The sequence below is a fragment of the Vombatus ursinus genome, unplaced genomic scaffold, assembly GCF_900497805.2.
Source record: "Vombatus ursinus unplaced genomic scaffold, bare-nosed wombat genome assembly UNPS02014841.1, whole genome shotgun sequence".
Classification (NCBI taxonomy): domain Eukaryota; kingdom Metazoa; phylum Chordata; class Mammalia; order Diprotodontia; family Vombatidae; genus Vombatus; species Vombatus ursinus.
Window position 1 is genome coordinate 4,695,870 of NW_020954619.1, and position 24,714 is coordinate 4,720,583.

General features: G+C 40.3%; 1 protein-coding gene across 2 annotated transcripts in view; it reads right to left on the reverse strand.

Moving 5' to 3' along the window:
- Window positions 1–24,714, reverse strand: part of SLC24A3 (solute carrier family 24 member 3) — a 750,777-nt gene that overhangs the window by 189,135 nt on the left and 536,928 nt on the right. For both annotated transcript variants that reach the window (XM_027840422.1, XM_027840423.1), the window contains exons 5-6: window positions 19,643–19,727; window positions 18,079–18,182 (exon numbers count right to left, since the gene is read on the reverse strand). In XM_027840422.1, the coding sequence (XP_027696223.1) occupies window positions 18,079–18,182; window positions 19,643–19,727 (189 nt within the window). The remainder of the gene's footprint in view (window positions 1–18,078; window positions 18,183–19,642; window positions 19,728–24,714) is intronic.

Below are 24,714 nucleotides of genomic sequence, written 5' to 3' on the forward strand. Positions count from 1 at the left end.
GATTTCCTATATCACCTCTTGCCTCTGACTAGAGCCTAGTGGGATCACTTGCCCCAGGATTTAGACTGAAATACAGAGTCATAGGATCTCAAAGTAGGAAGGTACTGCTGAGACCATGTAGTCTAACTTGCAATTTAGAGTCAAGTGGCACCAACTGCAAAGGTTATGGGGATGTAGGTACAGGGAGCCATTGAGATGATTGTAATCCCCAGAAGGAGTGTCTCTCTCTAGGTTGAAGCCTATAATACTTCAAAGCTTAGCTCAATTCATAACTTAGTGCCCTAAGCACTGAGCTGTCCTCTGAGAATAAGAGCCCTAAGTCTTCAGCCTCAAGTCTTGAGTATGGCAGATATTAGTAATAAAAATACTAGCACCAGGGGAAACTAGCAAGCACTCCAACTCACACTGGAAAAGTATTTCCAAAAATGAACTCAAGCATTTCACAAAACCAAGTGTGTCTGTGACCCTTTTGTCACATAAATTAGTACCCCTGGATGCTTACAATCCTACTTTCTCTCCACTACATTCCTGCAGTAAATAGTACTGCACCCCATGAATGAGGGAAGGCTCTGTCCAAGATCAGAAGGGGGAAAGAAAAACAACTAGATAGAGGAACCTCAATTAACACATAACAGTGCTAAGATTTTCCTTCAGGTGACATTTCCAGCAACAGTTCATGATCAGTGTATACATTAAGTTAACTCAGAAGAGATTCGAGATATTTCTTATGGGAAAAAAAATGAGTTTAGTTGTATCGGTGCTCGTGAAGATGACTCCATAACAAGGATTCTTAATGTGGGGTCCATTAATTTCTTTTTATAAATATTTTTATAACTAAAAGTGGTTTCCTCAGTAATCTTATGTATTTTATTTTGTGCATTTAAAAACATTCTGAGGGACAGCTAGGTGGCATAGTGGATAGAGCACCTGCCCTGGAGTCAGGAGGACCCAAGCTCAAATTTAACCAATAGCTGTGTGACCACAGGCAAATCACTTAACCCCAATTGCCTCCAACCTTTCCCTCCCAAACAACCCTTCCCCTTAAAGAACAAAACATTCTGAGAAGGGGTCCATAGGCTTCATCTATAAAGGAGTATAAGACACAAAATGGTTAAGAAGTTCTAATTTAAGAAGAAACCAAGTATATAGAAACTTCCAGAAAGAAAAGTCCATGGAGCTCCATGCACTGCCTGTTCTGTTCACTTAAGGGCAGGATATAATTCCTGGTAGTCTAGTATCTCTTCTCCTCAGGGTTTCTATTGGGGGATTTTTGCGACAGCACTTCTGTTTGTCACTTGACATTCTGACCATTACTCAACTTAAAAGCAAAGTGGATAATCACCGGGAGAAAAATAATTTTAAAACAAACAAAAAACAGAAGGCAGCCATATGTAATGGTAAATGTAAGACATATGTTTTTTGGACACTGAACCTTAATGATAGGTCAATAAAGGTAAGGCAAAGTTTCACTGTCCAGTGACGAAAGTGCTTAAAAAAAAACCCCAACAAAAAACCACAACCATATGGCTGGCTCTGCGCTTGCCATCATTCAACAGCTGAGCTCACAGTGAACCCATCAGTTGCTAGCCATGCCACTTACTAAGTACCAGGTTTCTTATTTTCTGTACCTATTTCTGTGCCCTATTTTCTACAGCTACTGACACAATTGTCACTTAAAAAAAAACCCACAAATCAATATGGCATATTGAGGTCAATTTTTTTCTCCAGGCTCTGTAGGAGGCAACTCATAGATATCTCCAGTTTGAGAGAAGGAAGTAAGAACATTTTTCTCCCCTGCAAGGACAATTAGAGAGGTTCCTTGGTAAGCTCACTGAAATGATCCACCTTGCCTGAGCCAGTTGAAATGGGCATTCAGGACTCCTTTGTTGTTTTCAAATGGTCTCACCATAATCGCTTGAAAAGGCTAATATGAATCACTTTCTTTTTCTTCCCTTTATGATTTAGGCCTTGGTCCCAGGCTCAGGGTTTCCCCATAAATGCAAACACACTGCATTTCCTTACAAGAAGGAGCAGCTGGCCTGTGAGGAAATAAATTTCTCATTTCACATTAATAAAAGGAGGGAGGAGAAAGGAATAGTCCTATAACAAAGCTAGATATAAAAACATTCACTTGGTTATTTAATTTCAACCTGTCCCTCTCTGGACAAGTTTGAAACTCTTTTCTAAACTTGTAAATAGAATCAAGCAATGACTGGTTACTAAGTTCGGTAGTAGAGGCAAGCCAAGGTTCCTGTCTGTACAAACCTTAAGGAGTTAGTTTGTTTTTCCCCCAACTTTCTCACATTCAGTATATGGACAATGGTATGGTTCCATGGATCCTGAACCATCAGGTTTTAATTGGTTTTAGTCCTCAAGCCCCTTCAAAGAGGGTAGAGTTTGGGAAGAGGAAGGGGAAGAGAAGAATTGTGACATTTCTAGTTAAGGGTTAACTAATTAAGGGTTGTGGATTCCTGAATGAATAAAAAAAAGCACTAAAGTGTTTACTAAGTGCCAAGCATTGTGCTAAGTGTAGTGATATAAATACAAGCAAGAAAAGCAGTCTCTTCCCTCAAGGAGCTTACATTCTAATGGGGAAAGCTAACAGACAAGGAATAAGGTGGCATAAAGCTTACATAACAAGGTCCTGGGGGAGAGTGGAGGTTCTGATGAGAGGGAGATGAGGAGAATAGCCAGAGTACAGGTGGCATGGTTTTTAAATGGACAGGACTTATGCCATGCAACAAGATGTATTGATGACTAAAGTCTTAATGGAAAAGTTAAGAATCAGGAGGGGTGAAGCCAAGATGGTGGAGGGAAAGCAGTGACTTGCTAGAGTTCTCCCCCAACTCCCTTCAAATACCTATAAAAATGACTCTAAACAAATTCTAAAGCAGCAGAAGCCACAAAAAAACAGAGTAAAACAAATTTCCAGCCCAAGACAACCAGGATGGCTGATTGGAAAGGTATATCACACTGGGCGGGGAGAGGAGCCCAGTTCGGCATGGGAGCACAGGCCTCAAAGACCCTGGAGCAGGCCTCGGAGGACTGAATCGAGGGCAGCTGTGGCAGTTTCCAGACTTCTCAACCCACGAACGCCAAAGACAACTTAGAAGGTCAGTGGGAAAAGTCTGTGACTGCGGTGAGAGAAGGCGTTAGGTGTCAGCTGCCCCCAGAGCTGCGACTGTTTCCGAAACTTCCGGCCCACAGACTGAGGGGGAATCAAGAGGCTGATCAGAGGGGGATTGTAAGGATCTCTTTGCCAGGGCTGAGGCAGGAATCTCTTGCTTTGCCTGTGCTTGGATCTGGGTCACAGTTCTGAGGGGTGGTCTTGGGGCAAGGAGGAGTGCTGGCAAGGAGACACTTTTTCAGGTCCCTAGAAGTATCTCTGAAAACAACTGTACAAACCCCCGAACCTTGGGACAGTACATTCTCCACATTGAAAACAGACTCTTACCTTAACAAAGAGTTTAAAACCCAAGTAATTGGTTGGGATCATGAGCAAGCAGTGCAAAAAGAGTCAGACTATATTATCTTACTTTGGTGACAAAGAAGATCAAAACATACAACCAGAAGAAGGAAACAAAGTCAAAGCTCCTATATCCAAAACTTCCAAGAAAAATATGAATCAGTCCCAGGCCTTGGAAGAGCTCAAAAGGAATTTTGAGAAGCAAGAGAAGCAGAGGAAAAACTGGGAAGAGAAATGAGAGTGATGCAAGAAAATCATGAAAAGCAAGGTCACAGCTTGCTAAAGGAGACCCAAAAAAATACTGAAGAAAATAACACCTTAAAAATTAGTGTAACCCAAATGGCAAAAGAGGTCCAAAAAGACAATGAAGAGAAGAATGCCCTAAAGAGCAAAATTGAACAAATGGAAAAGGAAGTCCAAAAGATTACTGAAGAAAATACTTCCTTAAAAATTAGAATACAGCGATTGGAAGCTAGTGACTTTATGAGAAATCAAGACACTGTAAAACAAATCCAAAAGAATGAAAAATTAGAATACATTGTGAAATATCTCATTGGAAAAACAACTGACCTGGAAAATTGATCCAGGAGAGAGAATTTAAAAATTATTGGACCGTCTGAAAGCCATGATCAAAAAAAGAGCCTAGACATCATCTTTCAAGAAATTATTAAGGAAAACTGCCCTGATATTTTAGAACCAGAGGGCAAAATAGAAATTGAAAGAATCCACCGATTACCACCTGAAAGAGATTCCCAAAGGAAAACTCCTAGGAATATTGTAGCCAAATTCCAGAGTTCCCAGGTCAAGGAGAAAATATTACAAGCTGCCAAAAAGAAACAATTCAAGTATCGTGGAAACACAATCAGGATAACACAAGAGTTAGCAGCTTCTACATTAAGGGACCACAGGGCATGGAATATAATATTCCAGAGAGCAAAGGAGATAGGATTACAACCAAGAATCACCTACCCAGCAAAACTGAGTATAATTCTTCAGGGGAGAAAATGGTCATTCAGTGAAATAGAGGACTTTCAAGCATTCTTGATGAAAAGTTAAAAACATCCTTGGTATAACCCATCTAATTTGGGTATACCTTGAGGGATAATAGTTGTTTAGTGATGAGTTATGCTTATCTGTGACAGAATAAATACAACTCTGATGTCCACCAGGAATGACAACCCAGCATGACAGCTACTAGCCTGGTCAATGAGTTTGAGGAGGGCTGTTGATAAGGAAATGGGTCTGAGATGGAGGTCACCAACCTTTTATCAAAATTTCCTTACCAAATGTTCATTTGATGTGGAAAAAAGCATACCTGGGATGGAAGTACCACTTGCCCAAAGTTCAAACCTACAATAATAATAATTGATAACACAATTACATAATATTTGTGGCTTACAAAGCACTCTCTTCACAATGCTGCCTATTAGACAGGTAGCACAAACATTACTATCCATACTTATGAGGTACCTGAGTAAGGACCAGAGAAATAAAGTGTCTTGCCTATGGGTTCATAGTAAGTGACAGTACCAGAACTCAAAGCCACATCGAGTGCCTCTAGATCCAATGCATGGTTCGTTATGCTACTCTAATTCTTGTCCAAGACAGGTAGCATGTTTCAACAGGGGCAAGAGAAGCAAGAGAGGGAAGGTCCATCTAGGTAGCCACAAGGTCAGCATTTGTGACGGGTGGCAATGGATGCTGGGAACTGTTCTGGAGGGGACGCTGTTTAGAGGAAGGAATCTCAGGGCTGGGAGAGAAGGACTAGCATGGACAAATCGGGAACCTAGATACTGTTGAGTAAAGACGGAACTCAGTTGCAGCATAGATATGAGAATTAAGCAGTGACCCTCTTACTAGAAAACTGGGGCAAAAAATTCAGATAAAAACTAACAATAGAATGGACTAAGTGAGGTTCATGTGAGGTTTGGCATCATTACATAATTTCTGGTACATCCCTGTAGTGCATTTATTTTAGCACAAACATATTACTTAACAAATGGAGTATTGTGTTCAGTTCTGGAGATTTCATTTTAAGAGGAACATTGGAAAACTAGTTGAGAAATCTGGAAACTACATGATACAGTTGAAGGAACTGAGGATGGTAATGTGGAAAATAGAAGACTGAACGGGGACATGATAATTGCCTTCAAATATTTAGAAAGTGTGATGTGGAAGAGGGATGAGACTTGTTCTGTGTTGCCCCAGAGATAAGAACTAGGACCATTTTCTGGAAATAACTGGGGAACAAACAGGTTAAATAAAAGGAAGAATTTCCTAATTTTTTTATTTTTATTATTTCCTAATAATTTTTGACAATGGAATGCGTTGTCTTGAAAGGTAGTGAGTTCTCCATCATTGAATGTGTTCAAGTGGCAGTTGAATGATCATCTGCCATTCAGATATGATAACATTGATATAACGTTGAAAGAACCCTAGAGAGAATGAGTTAGGAATCAAAGCTCTCCAAGTAAATTGTTAGAATTCACTGAACCTCAGCTTTTTCATCTGGAAAATAAGAGAGTTAGACTACATGGTCTCTAAGGTTCTTTCCACTTCTAATTCCTATGCTCCTGAAATTTGAATCCTACTTCCCTCATGTACTAGCTGTGTGACCTTAGGCCTCAATGTTTCTATCTGTAAAATAGGTACATTCTCTCCCTGCCTTGCTCACTCTTTGAGCCTTAATGTCTCTATCTGTAGTCTCTCTTTGAATGTCTCTGCCTCTCTGTCTCTCCCTCCCTCCTTGTCTTATCCTTCCTCCCCCACTTTGGTACTTTGCACTACCTACCTCACAAAGTTGCTATGAGGAAAATACTTTGCAAATTGTAAAATGTCTTCTAAATCTGAGTCAGCTCAACATGGGGGCAGTCTGTCTGCCCTGCCTCCTAACTGTTCACATTACATCAGTGCCCCTGCCTTATTTCTCTCCTTGGTATGAAGTTTTGTCTGTGGAGACATTGTACATTCTTTCTATTGCTCTTGGGATCGTTAAGAACTTGTTCTCACATTTTGAGTGGTTGTCTGACATTCTGTACCATACTCCCTGTGAGTAAATTACATACCTTTGGAAATTATTTAAAGTCTGATTCGGGCTCGAAATGTTATAGAACCAATTGGAAATAAGGGCAGTAATTAGGACAACTCGGGTGCTGATGAAGAATGTCTTTGACATTTTCACATTTTCTCTTGCCCTGAATCATGCTACTACTTCCTGAAGAAGTCCATCTGAAATGTCTTTATTTGGAAAGAAAATATCTTGATTTTGATGATTTTGGCTCGACATGGATAGATTGAAATTAGAGGAGCCAAAGCAACTCTTTAAATTGCAATGGTTGTGGTGGAAGGGAACGCCTGTCATAGCTAGGTAGGTGTTGAGTGAGGCCAGATCGCCTCCCTATGTGTTGTGTGAAGTGTCTGTTTTGTAAGTATGTGATGGCAGCCAAAGTAAATAAAAACCAAAAAATTCCATTGTTCTCTTGCATGTCTCCTCTCTAATCACCCAGGCCTAATGCAGATCTTCTGAATTATTGCAGTAACTTCTTAATTGGTTTCCTTTGCTTCCGGTCTTTCATCTCTCTAATCTGATATTCCTTAACAAAGACCTGACCATGTTACTCCACCTAATCAAAAAATTTCAATGGCTCCATATACATCTGGGATAAAACAGAAAATCCTCAGGTTTACATTCGAGGCCCTCCACAATCTGGCTTTCATTCACCTAAATAGTCTTATTTTGCATTCCATTAGATGTTCTAGGCTGCTAGCTGTTCCCTACACACAAACTATACTTTGTTGTTGTTATTGTTAAGTATTTTCAGTCATGTGCAACTCTCCATGACCCCATTTGGGATTTTCTTGGCAAAGATACTGGAGTTCTTTGCCATTGCCTTCTCCAGCTCATTTTACAGATGAGAAACTGAAGCAAACAGGGTTAAGTGACTTGCCAAAGGTCACACAGCTAGTAAGTGTTTGAGGCCAGATTTGAACTCAGGTCCTCCTGACTCTAGCATCAGAGTTCTTTCCCTTGTGCCACCTACCTGCCCCATGAATTATATGAGTCAAGGTAACATGTATTTATTATGTGCCTACTATAATAAACCAGGCAGTATACTATGTGCTGTGGATAAAAAGAAAGGCAAAAAGCAGCTCCTGCCTTCAAAGAGCTCATAGTCTAATGGTGAAGACAATACACAAGCAACTATGTACAAATGGGATAAATTGGAGATAATCAAGAGGGAAGGCATTAGTATATTACCTCCCTTGGTGATTTCACTAGCTCTGATGGTTTCAATTACCACCTCCGTGTAGAAGATTCCCAAGTCTATATATCCAGCCCTAGTCTCTCTCCTGAGGGATGGTTGTATATCACCAACTGCCTTTTGGATATCACTGGATATTCAACTAGATGTCTTATAGGCATCTCAAACTCAACAAGCACAAACCAGAAAAGTCATTTTCCCCTAAACTCCTCTATTATAGTCATAGGTATCCCCATTATTCTGGTCGCCCATGCCTGTGACTAGTGTCATTCTCAACTCCTCACTTTTCTTTATCTCGCGTATCTCATTCATTGTCAGATTTTGTAGTTCCTACCCTCACAGCATTTCCTGTATACATCCCCTTTTTTCTACTCACATAGCCACCACTCTGGTTCAGGCCTTTATCTTCTCTCAACAGAAAGCTAATGCAAGAGCTTTCTAATTGATCCTTCTGTCCCATTCTAATTAATTTCCTACTCAACTACCAATGTGTTTTTCCTCCAACATAGCTCTGACCATGACCATGACCTCTACCCCACTCAACAAATTCCAGTGGCTCCTTATTACCTTTAGTATCCTGTTTGACTTAAAAAACCTATCACATTGTGCCCCTTTGCTTCCTTACACACATGACCCCCCTCTACATACTCTACAAAACAACATTTTCTTTCTTGCTATTTTTTAGATACAATATTCCACATACTGTCTCTTTACGAATGCATACACCTAGAATATTCTTCTTTCTCATCTCTGTCTCTTGGATTCATATCACATGCTGCCTTTTGTAGGAGACCTTTCTGAGTCCTTCCAGATGCTAATGCCTTCCCCTCTGAGATGACCTTCCATCTACTGTCTCTCTGCCCCACTCTATATTATGTATATATGTGTATGTGTGTATATCTATCTATCTATCTAAAATGTACTTATTTATTTGCATGTTGTTTTTCTCACAAGAATGTAAGTCCCTTGAGGGCAGGAACTGTGTTTTTGCTTCCCTTTGTATCCCCAGGTCTTAGCTTAGTGCCTGGCCCACAGTAAACCCTTAATAAGTACTTATTCACATTCTATCTTTAGCCTCCACACCAGAAAGCACCTGTCCTCTCTGTCTCTTGAAATCCTTTTGTTCCTTCTAGACAGGGCTCAGGTGCCCTCTCCTACACAAGACTTTTCTGGATTCCTTACAGTTAGGTCTGAGTTAACACACACCTCCCCTCTCTTGAAATTACTCTCTTTTTGTTTCAGATACTTTGTACGTACTTATTTGTGTGCATTTGATGTGTAACCCTTAAAATAGAATGTAATCTGTTTGAGGACAAGAACTATTAATGATATAAACCTAACAAGCTGTAAAATTTTAGTCTGAGGATCAATGATTGATATTCTGTACATTTAGGGTTAGGGATGAATATGAAAGGAAATAATTTTGGCAAAACAGGGACTGATTGGCATCCCTTATGGATGGATGGCAAAATCCTGCCAAGTTTTCTGGCAGTGGTGGGAGCTACAGGGAACTGCCATCTCCCCAAACTGGGATGCCCTCAATCACTGAGCAAGTTGTATTTCAGTGATGTGTAAAGAGACCCTAAAATTGCATGCTTCTCCTGTTTTCAAGGATTATCATGATGCTTAGATGAAAAGGAAGGCAAAGTAATAAGCATGTATATGGAGCCTACTATGTGCCAGGCATTATGGTAAGCACTTTTTACAAATATTGTCTTGTTTTATCCTCACAACAACCTTGTGATGTAAGTGCTACTAGTATCCCCATTTTACAGATGAAGGAGACTAAGGCAAACAGAGATTAAGTGACTTACCAGGGTTACAAAGCTAGTAAGTGTCTGAGGCCAGATTTAAACTCAGGTCTTCCTGACTCCAGGCCCAACACTCTATCCACTGTGCCATCTGGATATCGCTTCCAGCTGCCTGAGGCTCATGTCCTCTTCCTCACATTTCTTCAACTATATATCCAAGAGTAGGGTTACTGCCACTTAAAAGCAAAATCAAGTAACTCTTGGATTTCCTACAGTTCTATTAAATGAAACAAAGTCCCATTCCCTTGTATTTCTCCCTGCAAACCCAAGTTTGGGTAATGAAACCATTAAAGTACAGCAATAATCACCTTAAATCATTTTTAATGGTCCTCACTACCTGCTGATTTAAAAATGATTACACTTTGGTAGGGTGGATCACAATAGCTCAGAGCACAGATGGTACAATTCAATCAAAAGCCATGTTCTCCAAGACATGAGTGGCATGCTTGTGCACTGTGGCCAGATTAGAGAACCCTGTATCTTTCATGTAAGGATTCTGGGACAGTTTATAGGAAATTTCTTTGAGTAAATGCTTATATGGGTCACATTTTCTGCTGTCCTGCACAACTCCCTTCTACCTTGATCCCAGGGGGAAGAAATGTGGTATTCAACAAGACTTTCACACTCAAAGATGACCACTTCATTTGAGGCAGGTTAGGCATTTCATGGAGTGCCCTTCATTTGATTGGGTCCTTATTTCTGAATGTGGACAGCAGTTCCAGAAAAGATTCTTGGCCCTTCATTGCTTAGCTCTGATCTGAGTTGCTCTCTAGTACTATCTCCTTACCTTTATTATTTAAAGGCTATCCTGCTCCCCCATTATTTCCTCCTGAAAAACAAATCCTTTCCTATGGGTAATCCTCCAAGTCTCCCAGAGTCAAGGGAGAATTTTTCTTTTTGTTCCTGGTTTCTGCTACAGCTCTGAAGTTCAAAGGATGATAGAATTATAGATTTAGAGATGGAAGGGACATAATAAATCATTTATTCCAACCTCTTCATTTTTACTAATGAGGAATCTGAAGTTAAGAAGAGTTAAATGAGTTGCCAAAAGTCACACATACCGACAAATTGGGGATTTGAACCCAGGTCCTTTGACCAAAAACAAAGTCTTTCCACTATCCCGTACTGCCTCCTTGAGTTGCCTGGTGAGGTTGCCATCTTGAGAATGGACTTCCTCCTAGGACTTTAGGAAAGGACTTCCTTCTGGGACCTTCCTGCTAATAGGCATAGATATCTAGGTTGGGAGAACAGGTTATGGTTCAGGAAACAAAGGATAAAGGATGATAGCATTTTAGAGCTAAGGACAAGCTAGAGAGGTCAACTAGTTTATTTTCCTATTTTCACCCCCACAGTTTTATAGATGAGAGTTTCACTGACTTACCCAAGCTCACGCTGCTCATTAAAAAAGCTGAAAGCAAAGTATTACACAGACATTGGCTAAGTTTTTCCAAGCCAAGATGCCAAAGAAAACTAAGAGAAGGGGGAGAGAATTGAAAAGAAATTTTCACGGTCACAACCCCAAACCATTTTGTTTAATGCCATTCTACTGAGCAAAGCAAATTGCTATTAGTCCTTTGGGGCACATGTATATTTTCCCCTTAACATTTACACAAATTATATCTATCCACTGAGAAAGCATTGATAGCTGAGCTAACTACTTTTCAACAATACCTTCCTCTGCTTAATCTTTTATGATTATTGTGAGGTACCATGTATAAAGAATTTTCTAGTTGACATTAACACCTGATGGGTTGGAGACTTCTGAAAACAGAGGAACTGATCATACAGCTGTCCCATCCCAAATTACCCTGCTGTACTCAGGCTGAGACATTTACTCCAGGCTATGCATAATTCCTTCCAGCAGATATACTGGACTACATTTTGAGAATGCCATCCAAATTGATCTAGAGATTAGCCAAGAAGATTTGGTCTTGGGTTTTAAGTATCCAACTTGAAACTACAAGCTCTAACATTGAAAAAGCTATGCTATACACTCTGAATTTATAGAACTACTCAATTGTGACTCCTTCTGAAACAAATCCATTAGTGTGAATTCTTAAAGGTGGAGTGAAGGGTCCTTGCATGTATTTTTTCCCCCTTCACCATCGTTATCAGATAAAATGAAATCAAAGGTCAGGTATTATACTAATAGAATTTGGTTTCAAGGTTCTCTATCCTTGCTTAGTGTCTTATCTGGGCCTACCATAGTAATTAGTTGGGTCTGATTAGAGAAATCCAGGACTGGTTGTTTAGGCAAAACCAGGTAGGTCTGTCAGAAGAGGGGATCTGAGCAAAGGCACATGACTAGGGGGCTGTTAATCTCCGGATAAGAATATAGGAACATAAACTCTGAAAGAAGATCTGAAATCTGGATATTAGACCATAGGTAAAGGAAAAGGATGGCTAAGAATACCATAAGTGGGGTTCAAAATGAGTTAAAGATCTGAGGTATTAATCCATGCAGAGGCAGGAGAAAAGATTGGTGGAGGTCCAAAGAGCAAGTAATCAGGAGAGGGCTGAGCAGGTAATTGATAATAGAAAGATCCAGCAGCAGGTATCAAGTCCTCAGTGTAAGAGAGAGGTCAGTGGGCAGGGAGTCAAGCTACTCAGTGTGTAAGAGGTTACCTCCTTTGCTTCTTCCCGGCTTCTAAGACATTTCAGAATTCTGGATGCCATGTGTTGGGTGTGTTGGTATTTGGTTAAGGGATGATCATCCAGGAACTATAGTAAACAGAAAAATTGGGCTGCTTCTGTGTTACCATGTTTAGCACTTCATCTCCTCCATCTGTTCAAGGGTATTCCTGGAAGCTTAATTGGCGGAGGTGCCACCTGATTACAAAAACCACACCAAAGCTAGGCATCATTTGAAATATGTAAAAGCTCTGATAATTTAATCATTGTTTGGGGAGATGTGGGAAGTTCAACCCCCCCCCCAGAGCCTCCTTTCCTGTTGTACACAATCCTTCTAGACAAGAATTCACAGATCACTGCTCCCACCCCCCCAAGTTTTCCCACTGAGTTCAGTCAATCAATTGATATTTATTAAGCATCCATTATATGCCACACACTGAGCTAAGCACTGAGAGGCAAAAGTTAGTTCTTGACCTCAGGGAGCTTTCAATCTAATGGGGGAAACAACATGCAAGCAAATATATACAAAGCTAGTTATATCCTGGACAAATAAGGAAATACTTAATAGAGGGAAGCAACTAGAATTAAGAGGAGTTCGAGATAATAGTACTATGGTGACATCAGGAAATTTAGAGCAGAAAAGAGAATCCTTTAAACCATACAAAGCAATCTTTGGGTAAAAAAGATGCCCTTGTACAATGCTCTTAATCTCTAACAGTGCTTCTGACTAAACATTTAAACTGGATGACTTGGAGCTAGAGGAGAAGCCTCAAGCAGGAGTGGGGAACCTGCGGCCTTGAGGCCACCGTGAAGTTGGGATTCAGTTGAAAGGTCACACTTGAGGACCTAGAGGGCCACATGTGGCCTCAAGGCCACAGGTTCCCCACCCCTGCCTCAAAGGGTACACATCTGAGATGCTGCAGGTTCCTGAGTCTAGGGCATATGCAGATATATGACCTCTGTAGGGAAGTGGGGGATAGTCTTGGGCTTGGTGTGTTTTTTTCCCTATGAGGATGTGATAAGTTAAGAAGAAAGATCAAGGTTGGAAACTTTCAACAAGGGGCAAGCAAATTCCTATAATGCCAATGAAATTGACTTCTGAACTTCTCACCAGAAGCATGAATCATCTGCCAATGACAACAAACAGACTGGATTCCTAATCTGTGATCAGAGCAAATGATTTACTTTGTAATGTGGTAATGGATTTCAAATGTGTTGTGCTCTAAATACTGAATCTTGGCATATAATTTTATATTTCAGATAGCCAGTGTAAAGGGTTCTTGAATTCAACATGCAAATCAAACACTAGAATCATGTTGTGTTAGGAGATGTGGCGTTTTTCTTTTTGCTTCAAAAAACAATTTGTAAGACTGCAATCCTGGTGCTGCTTCATGATGGCCTGAAAAATCCACCCCTTGAGTTTGCTTTGAGAATTCAGTTATAGTCTTCCTCGGTCATTCATGCCCAGAACACCTTAGGTGAACATAGGACCTTTGGCATGTTTGAAAGTTGCAAAGGCAAAAGATATTGAATTATACCAAATCAATCAAATCTCTAACTTAGATGGGGGCACAGAGCTTACAGTTGAATTGTTTTGTTTTCAGATGGAAAACTTATCTAATTGTATGAAGTCTGACACAGTAAAATGCATTCCAAAAAAAAGTATGTAGGCCGTGAATGGCAATTTTTCTTACCAAATGAAAATGTAAAATAGCATAAATAACAAAGCTGAGAGAGAACAAAGATTAGATTTATTAACTAATTAGTCAAGATATTAGGAGACACCCTGTTTTCCAGAGCTAAAGCCCAGCAAGCAAGCTGTGCCCTGAGCTTGGCATAACAACAATCCTTTGTGCTCACCCTCTGGATGATCTCACCCTCTGACAAAATCATGGAATTACTGTATTGCTTTGACCAGGACCAGGTGTTCTCTGAGCTCAGACAAGCACCAGACAAGCTCGGACAAGTATTGGACAAGCTTGGACATGTTCTGCTGACAAAGCCCTGCAAAAAATCAAACTTGTCTCATCGTTGCTGTTACCCCTCATTGTCAGGGCTACAGCTCACTGTGCAACCATTGGTATAAGTATCAAGGTTTAGCCACACTAAAGTGGGTCTCCCCATTAGGGGCAGGGCACCAGCACATTTGTCCTTCCTTCCAAGCCATTTCCCTCACTTTGAAATTAAATTTCTGTTTGATTCCTGATTCTCTTGTTTCTAGCCTGTTCTGTTCAGCTCTGGCCATTCACAGGTTAGAGGTTGGTTCAGTTCGGTTGACAAACTGAATTTCTGAAATCAGTCCTCAACGATGATACTGCAGTGAAACAGATGCCACCCACCTCTGAGAGTACTTTCCATCATGTAGTGTGGCATCATTTCATTTATTTCTGAATTGCTCTCCCACTGATCAGATGGTACAGAAAGCAAATATTTGTCCTCTGCTTCTGAGAGTTAATGACAGCAAAGTTCCCTTCCTTGATGTGATTTTTTACTTTATAATACTGTCTTTTCTCCTCCTTACAAAGAAAATACAACATGAAGTTGTGTTCTAGGTTGCCCTTGAGTTGGAATACTTCCACTCAGCAAGCCAGGCAAATTCTTATGGAATGAGGCTCCAGAAGGAAGTTCCAGAGATGGAGTTTTAGAGGTTGAGGCCTGTAGGAGTTTGCGCCCTTCTTTGTGATATCACTGGGTAGGGGTGGAGGAAAACGTTGCTTATCTACACAACAGTGAAATGGGATCTTGACTCTTACTGAGAGTTCACATATTGGCTCTGCTACTTTCCACTGGGGTGGCCTTGGACAGATCACTCAACTACTTTGGACCTCAGTATTCTCAACTATAAAATGAGAGGGATAGGTGTGACAACCTCCGTGGCACTTTCCAACTCTAAGTCCTATGAGCTTATTGAAAAAAATCTATTGGGAAATGAGCATAATAGGTATAGGGTTCCTCAGGGCACATTCCCTAGAGTCTTTTGGAGAACATCTATAGGTTGTTTCAAGCCTGGAGAAGTAGAAGTAGATGTATTATTTAAAAAAAAAAAGTGTTTCTGAAGGGGCCATATTGAGCTCTGGCAAATGAGAGTGAATTTTCCGGGAAACCTCTAAGTGGGCATGGAAAAATGATTCATAGAAGGCAGAGTTGGCACATATTCAGCTACATAGATACAAGCAAATTGCTGTCATATAATATCTATATGGCCTCTATGACGTTATGGGTCTAGGGAGAGATAGGGGAAAACCCTGATGAGAAACAGAAAGCATTGTCCAAGAAATCTAGCAATCAATCTTTTATGCAAAGGTTCTTGCCAAGTCAGTAATTAAAACGTGCTGTCAATGAATTATAAAGCATAAATGCGTCAGAGCCAATCCATTGCAAATAAGCAAGATGGCATTTGGAAGACACTTTCCAGTCATTTGGTTAATTTCTTTACATCATTACCTCTCCTTTTTGGGTTTGCTTTTGAGCTGGACTCCAGGTATAAATGAATAACCAACTAATCACAAAACTAATGATGACAAGGCTAATAATTGCACTGCTAATAGTGACAGTGCTAATTAAGATAATGCTTATAAAAACAATCTCTCCTTCAGGACTTGACTATCAATCTTTGAAAGCTAAGAGAAAATTCCAAACATATCTTTGGGTAAGTCAAGTGTGAAAAGCATCAAGAACAAAGATGGATATTTTTCCTTTTGCTCCAGTTGTGTCTTTAGAAGACAAAAAATGGTCCCAAAGTGAGGCCAACTCTAAGATTAAGGATAAAAGGTGATTGAGGCAGAGGTCAGCAAAAAAGAAGAGCCTCAAAGATTAAAAGCGCCATTCACCAACGAAGCTAATAGGACTCGACATTCCTTGGCTGTGGGATTGTTAGTTACCTACAGGAACCCATCCTGGGATTCCAATTCTAAAATTCTATGTTCATATCCTGCAGGGGCATCTGGAGATGACTTAGGCTTTGCTCAGGTAAAAGTATCTCTATCCAGCTCACCAAGAAAAGCCAGCCTCAAATGTAATTAATGGAAAATAATCACCTAACTTGAAAAATATGTTATGCAAATATATTGAAACAAGGAAGGGGGAGCTGGAGGTAAAGTAGTAGAATGATGATCCTCCTGAAGTTTAGTGGGGAAGAATTTATCAGAGCATTTTCAATACCACCTAGGAGTAAGAGCTCCAGTAAGAGCAGGGCAATTCAACAAGTTATCACGGCTGAGTTGACAATATTCCCCAAGAGAAACTAACCCCTCTTATGAGGCAGCCTTCATGTTATTAATCAGATATTCCAAGTACTTCAATGTTAGCTTCCTATGGCCTAGTGAAGACAGTTCAAACTCCTTAATTTGGCATTCAAGGTTTTCTATGGTCTGTTGTCATGCAATACATACTTTATTTATCTCAAGCTGCTATCTTCCAAACTGGACTATTTGACATCCCCAGTATACATCCCTTGATTTGCTCCTTCTGTGACTGTTCATGCTGTTACTTATGCCCGTGATGCCATCCTTTTACAACGCTAGGCATTGAACCTCTTCAATGCCTTATTTTCCCTCACTCCACAAATTCCATCAGTTGTTAAACCTTGCTATTTCTACCTCCACAAGGTCTTTCACATCTGACCCCTTCTCTCTCTATTCACATGCCTACCACCTTGGTTCAGGTCCTCATGACCTCTCACCTAGGTCATGGCAGCAGCCTCTCCATGCCTCAGACCAATAGTGCACTATACACTCTGGTGCTAAAGTGATTTTCCTTAAGCCGACATCTGACTATGTCTGTTACTCCCTGCTCAGTCCACTCTAGTGGCTCCCCATCGCCCCTAGGATAAAATATAAACTGCTCTGTTTACTTTTTAAATTTCTTTTCAACCTTATCCCAAACTATCTTTCCAACCTCTTTGAACATTACTCTCTCTCCTATTTTCTGTGATCTAGCTAAATTGGCTTTCTCTGTTCCTAACATAAGACCAGGGATGTGCTGTAACCAGCTCTTGAGAGCCCACTGTTAAATTTTCAGCATAAGTCCTTACACTTCTTAAATCAACAAATTCTATAAATCAGGGATTAACTTGTTTTATTGATTGTGTAGGTTTTGGAAAGTGGTGGAGAAAATGTTAATAATACAGTTTAAGCTTAAAAGTATCTTTTGGGCACTTTTTTTTTTTATATTTCAAAGATTCAGTTATTAAACATTTATTAGCACACCCTGGGCCTAATCTGATACCACGTATTGGCTCCTCCCATCTTTTTATTTTCTTGTATATTTGCTTCTAGGAAATGCCCTACAACTTCACAAAAGGTGTATAGGTATCAGAGATCCATGCAGAGTCATGAATGAAATACAAAGCCCACAGAACTTTCCCTATTGAATGTATACAGCATTTGTTATTCCAAATTCACTTAAGCCAAATACCAAGGCATAGTAGGAATTTAAATGAAATGAACATCAATATTCAGTCAATGGACAGCCAAAGGAAGTGATTGAGACTTGGGTAAGGACTATTTAGGAATGGGTTTAGTAGTGCATATTTTGTTTCAGTTCACTTCCCTTCCCATGAAACTTTGACTGAATTAGTCCTGGTTCATTCAGTTCAAATCAGTTCCAAGTTAGCTACCTTGAACAAATTAGCATGAAGCCATAGTTTGAGTGTGAACAGAGTTTCAAAATAACCCACTGAGCTGGAGGAAAAAAAATAGTAACTAGGTACTGCTTTTCAGTCTGGGTTTAACTGGATAACTGACCAGGTTTGGAATCTGAAACATCAATATGCTGATATAACTTGACATATATTGAGAACATTGGGTCTTAGTCGTGGCAGGCCAGCTCTTTGGTTAAAATCTACCATCTCTTTGAACTCCTTTGGAAACAAGAAGTCTTCCCATGACAGTCCAGCTTCTTGTCTTACCTGCCCAGCAAAAAGCCCACAGACACCAATGATGCAGAGAATATTGAAGACAGCTGAGCCAACAATGGTTCCAACACCCACATCCCCTTTTGTGATGAAAACACCTGAAAAAAAAGTCCAAGTCATTCAATCTTCTTACTTGACTTCACAAACAGACCCCTTAGGGTTATAAAACTGTGCATACCCTTTGACCCAGCAACTACAAGTCAGTATCCCAAAGCAATTAAAGAAAAGGAAAAGGGACATATTTGTACAAAATTATGCATAGCAGTTACTTTTGGGCATCCCATCAATTGGGGAATGGCTGAACAAGTTGTGCTATATCATTGTGATGGAGTACTATTATGTTATAAGAAATGATGAATAGGATGGTTTCATAAAAACCTGGGAAAACTTATATGAACTCATGTAAAGTGAAGTGAGCAGAATGAGAACAATGTACACAGTAATAGCAATATTATAAAAATGATCAACTATGAAAGATTTAACAATTCTGATCAAGATGATGATCCAAAATAATTTCAAAGGACTCCTGGTGAAAAATACTATCTACCTCTAGAGATAGAACTGATGAACTTTGAATGCAGATTGAAGCATAATGTTTGACTTTTTTTTTGGTCTGTTTTCTTTTGCAACATGGCTAGTGTGGAAATATGTTTTGTATGATTTCACATGTATAATAGACATTAAATTGATTGCCTTCTCAAAAAAGAAGAGGGAAAGATTTGGAACTCAAAATTTTAATACATGAATATTAAATGTATTTTTTACATGTTATTGGGAAATATTTAATGAAATAAACAAAAGTATCTTAAAAACAAACCACTTTAATGTAAATCCTTTCAGTCCCCAAATTCATAATTTTGATTCTTCTTTGGTATTTATAGAAAACATACATGGCTTAGGAGGATATTCTAGAAAGGTTTCTTTTGTGCAGCAAAACAGAATCACTATACAGAATCATCAACACTCTTTTATGAGACAAAGTCTAATAATATTAGCCTACCCATACACTAAGAAAAGATACAAAAACCAGAAAGGGGAGCTGGTGATCCCCATCCACCATGTTGACACAGATCACCTACTTCATCACAGCCCACCTGGATAGTCACACACTTGTAGGCCTCCAGGTTGGCATATAGTTAGTCTTAAAAGAAGTTACTTGGGTATTAGGGGTGTCCCTTTCATCATTAGTGAAAATCCCAACCCATCAATGCTTACAGGCAGTTATTTTGACACTTGTTCACGATTCATGGCATCACAGAAAGAAGGACTAGTGAGTTGTGTCATCACATAGTTACTTACACGTAACCATATAATTACTTAGACTAGGAAGTGCACCATAATAGATGGTGCGCTGGTCTTGGAATTAGGAGATTTGGGTTCAAGTTTTGCATCTTACACACTGTAGCTGTGGGAACCTAGGCATAGAGCCCCACACAGCTCTTTAGGACTATAAACTGCAGAAGTTACTGATCTGCTTTTGTTTAAAGACATTTCACAACTGGAGGCTGGCATTGCAATTATAGGTATAGACCAAAACAATAACAATAAGAATATTTACCTATAACAGATGTAAATAACTCAGGAGCAGAGCTTCCAGCTGCCATGAAAGTAGCTCCAGCCACATCTTCACTGAGATGGAGGCGCTGCAGAGAAGCACAAGGAAAACAATCATTGAGTTCCTGATCATTAGGACAAAGGAGAGAAAAAATGGGTAATCATCTAAGTGAAACGCACAGAGGGGCATATTAAAATATTATTCTTTATAAAGGCACATTTTTGAAAGTTTTTGTATTTTTAGTAATTTTATGCCATGGTAAAATAATTTTACATCAAGACTCAGGGAGGTAGGAAGAGGATAAGGATGGAGAATTGGGTTGGGGACCTCTGAACAATTTAACTAATAAAAAAGGAAACAATATCCAAAAACACATGGCAGAGAGTGAGAAGGTAGGATGGGGAAGTGGTTTGGGGAGGTGTGCAACTTCAATACAATTGGTTTGTTACTCAATATTATTAATCATTAGAAGACTGCGTCCTGACTTTCACTACAAAATATAAAAGGACAGAGAATGATACATCTAAGGTAGAAACTAGAAGGAAAAAGGGGGTTGGCAAATAGAAGTGAGGAGAAATAGAAACAAACATTGAAAGAGCCACACACAGAGTTGGAGGACTATTGGTGATGAGGTATGGGCCCAAGTCAAGACCTTTGCTCCTCACTCCAAAAAGAATTTGGGTCCCATTTGTCTAAGAAAACCCTTAAACTTTCTTTGAACTCTCTTATTTGGTCAAGAAAGTTTAGCAGTCTCCTGATTATTAACTGGCCTTATTGCCTAGGCCCTATCTCCCTTTGATAACCTAATGAAGCCTTATCTTATCTTATCTAGACCCCATTCAACCTCTTCCTTCCCTATCTCTCAGTTCTTTGTTACCCTGATGAAGCCTAGCCTTCCATTGTCTGTTCCTGGATGACCCCATTCAACCTCCCAAACACTCCCATGGGGATTCCCCTAAACTCCCAACCCCTCCTCCAGTCACCCCAAATTACTTGGCTATATATAAGATCCATCCTGGCCCCCATTTAAGTACTGAGATTTCCTCATACCCGCTCATCCTCATGGGAATAACTAATGTTCAGATTCGTTAAGTGTCTGACCTGTATGGTTCATCTGTAATAAAACCTTGTCTTTGGCTAAAAAAAAGACTTGGGTCAAATTCATTCTGGCAGGACCTGCATGTCATGATTTCAGCGTCCAAGCACCCCTACCATCTACACCTCAACATTGGCAGCTAGGTGGCCCAGTGAATAGAGTTCTAGACTTGGAGTCAGGAAGACCTGAGTTCCAATCAACAATTTTCCCATCTTTATGGCCCATTGTATAGATTTTTACACACACACACACACACACACACACCCTGCTTTTTGGGAGAAAATTAATATGAATAAGAAGGAAGAGGCCCAGAAATAGCATCTGGATCTCAGTTTCAGACAAACCTATCCTCCTCTTTGTAACTTGCTTGGGAAGAGCCAAAGAGTTGGGGCAACAGTCTTTACAATAATTCCTAACAGAAGCCCGAGTTATAGGATAGTGGGTACCTTCTTTTCCCTCATCTTGGTAAATCCCTCAGGCAGAACATCCCAAGCCTCTCAGCTGAATCCTCTTCCACTTAGTTTGGACACCTGACTCTGAGCTATGATGACCTGTTGAAGGGGAAGACGCTGAATAATGTCAGGAGAGAGGATGTTCTGGAGTTACTCTAACCACTTGTGAGAGATTGCTAAATTTTCAGTGTTAGCATCTACACTTCATAAATCAGGAATCTACAAATCAGGGCTTGATTTTTTGTTTTGTTGATTGTCTAGACTTGAGAAAGTGTTAATAATGAAGATTAAATTTGAAAGTATGTGTACACACATTTTTCCCCAGGAGAACTCAGTTTTTAAACATTTATCAGGACACTTCTGGTCAAGAGTGTGTGTGTGGAGGCCAAGCTATGTGTGGAAACCTGAAAACCTTAAAATTAAGACACACTCTGAACAAGTCAGGGGCTTGACTAGAGGCCCAATATTTCCCCAGGTCCTGGTGTTGGGGAGATGCAGTTTAGAGGACAACTCCCCAACACATTAGAAGGCAAACTCCATCATGAGATACCTAAAAGCCTATTTTTAAATGCCAGAAGATTCTACTCTGCCAGACACAGAATTAATCAATTGAACAAATATTTATTAAGTACCTGCTACATGAGAATCACTGTGATAGGCACAGGATATTTAAAGACAAAATGAAAACCTGTCTCTACCTTCAGTGAGCTTACATTCTACTGAAAGGTTGATAAGTACACAGATAAATAAATATAAAATATATAGGTCACTTTCAAGAGGACATGAACAGGAGCAACTAGTAGGATCAGAAGTGGCATCTTTTTCTTTTGAAGAAGATAGCACCTGAGCCCTGCTTTGAAGACATAGATAGTCAATGTGTTTATTAAGCGTCTGACACTGCTAAACAGAGAGGATACAAAGAAAGGCAAAAAAAAAACCCCCCCCAAAAAAAACCCCTGCCCTCAGGGAGCTTAAAATCTAATGGGGGAGACAACCTGCAAACAACTCTGTACATACAAGACAAATGCAAAATAATATGGGAGGTGATCTCAGAGGGAAGATGTTGCAGGGAGGAAGGAATGGCATCTAGAGGCAGGGAAAGGCCTCCTGCAGGGGATTTGAGCTGAGCCTTGAAGGACAAAGAAGCCAGGAAGTGGAAATAAGGAAGGAGATAACTTCAAGGCATGGAGGACAGTCAAGGAAAAGGCATGGACTCTGCAAATATTTTGTGACAAGCTGAGTTACTAGTGTGATGAGGAGGTGAAGAGGGTGGGGGTTTTGGGGTGCTCTTAGATGCACAGAGGCACCCCAAGATCGTGGAAAAAAGCCCAAATCACGGCATGGATCTGCCTGAATGAATTCAACTCAGATCTTCTTCCAGACAGAGAAAAAGTTTGTTAAAGATAAGCATATAGGCCAGACTCCAAAGGAACCCAAACATCAGTGATCTAAATAGGGTTCAAGGTGGTCAGGTGATGCTTGCAAGGATGAGCAGCGTGAGGCAGTCTAGAAAGCTCAGCATCTGAGTGGGGGCTGGGGCTAGGGTGGTCAGGCCAGGTGACACCTGTTTCAGGTGGGCATGGGGTCTCATCCTCTAGGGGCATGAGAAATTCCCAGCGTCTGAGTGGGGGAAAGATGAGTCTTTAGTACAGACTGAGTGGGGAGGGGCCAAGCAGCTTGGAGTGAGGGGAGGAGGGGTCTAGGGGTCTAGGGAGATCTGGATAGGGGTGGCCAGCAAGCTGGAGCAAATGGAACACTGGTGCCTAGCTAGGATTAAGGGTGGGAATGGCCAGGAAGGCAAAACTATGGGAAAGCCAGTTGATGGGGGAGGTAGACCGTTTGGAAAAGGGTCCAAGTGAGAATTTCTGTTTGGAATGTCCGAGTGATTTGAACAGACAATGAGAATAGATAATGAAGGGAGCTGGAAGGGGAAGTTTGCTTTCAAAGGGCTTTTAAAGGGAAATAAGGCAGTTTCTAAAACTTTAAGGGTTTCCTGGGACTGTAAACAAAACTGAAGCTAGGTTGTTTTTGTCAAAGAGAGATATGTGAGTAAAACTTTTAAGGTTTTTCTGGGAATTGTAGGTAAACCTCTTCAGAGGCACAAAGCTTCCAGTGGACAGTAACATATGGAATTTAAAAAAAAAAATGTTATCGAGGGCTCACAAATGCCTTGCCCTGGCTCTGACTACTAAGCCCATCATAGAAAAATGGAAACCAGTGCTTGGTTGGGGTCAGTACTACTGACGATATCTCACAGGTACTGGTAATGGGCAGATGTCTCATTGGAATCGGCATATTCAGAACTGAGGAGTGGACCCAGCTTTTCACTTTGGGCACAACACTATACTTCCCCTCTCTGTTCTTACTGACTTAGGTCCAATTCTTCCACTAAGCCAATGTCCTGGCAAATACTGATCTTGTTGCCCTCTAGAAACATACCAAGGTTGCCAAAGGATGGTTGTATTCCTACTGGTGCCTAATTATTGAAAGTAGACCTGGAGAACAATACTGAGGAAACTTTGGAAGTGGAGAGTGCGGAGATACCCCCTCTAGACTATCCCTGTTTGCTCTCCCCTCAATCCTGACAGAATGCACTCCAAAACAAATTGTGTGCATGAGTGATACAATATAGCAAATTACCTGGTATCAACAAGATTAGTGCTACAGCCTTTGTTTCCCAGCTAAAACTATGTGTTAACTGAAAGTTATTGCTGATTAGGAAATAATGCCATACGGGAGAGTGCTTGTTAAGACATTTGCTCTGTCTGGAGGACATATGATTTCATCCATTTGATCCATAAATAAATATGGCAAATAGCCATTCATTGTACAGAAGCAACCCATTGATAATGAGTAATTATCAAATTTCCAACAAGTATATCATAGACACTGGAAGCCATGGGGTCCCAAATTCAACCACTCCTGGTTGTATTTTATTTTTCCACCATAAACGGTGAGCAATGGTAATACTAGATTGATAACAATTAAGTAGTTCCTCAACGAGACTTAAAAATCGAGAGACCTGAATTCTTACTGTTGTTCGAACATGAGCATCATACCATGGAAAGAGAGGATCTTTATGGTCTAAGTTGGAGGTGAGAATTCTGTAAGGCTGAGGGCAGGACTATAGGAAGGGGAATGGAATCATCTGGGTTTTAACCACTCTACCACCTAGTGGCCCCTAAGAGAGCTTACACACCACTAAGTAAATCACAGTTAAACAATGCCATTGCCCTTCTCAAGGACCTTCTATAAAGTCCAAAGCCTTCAGCCTGTTCTTTAAGGCCCTCCACAGTAAGATCCCTGATCTATTTTAGCAGCCTTGTCACCTTGACACAATGCGTGGCTGAGTGGATGAGCCTGGAATCAGGAAGACCTGAGTTCATATTCATTCTTTGACACTAGCTGTGTGACTTTGGCCAAGTCATAACTTTTTTCAGCCTCAGTTTCCTCAAATGTAAAATGGAGATTATAATAACACTTACCTTCCAGGATTGTTATGAGCTTCAATAAAACAATATTTGTAA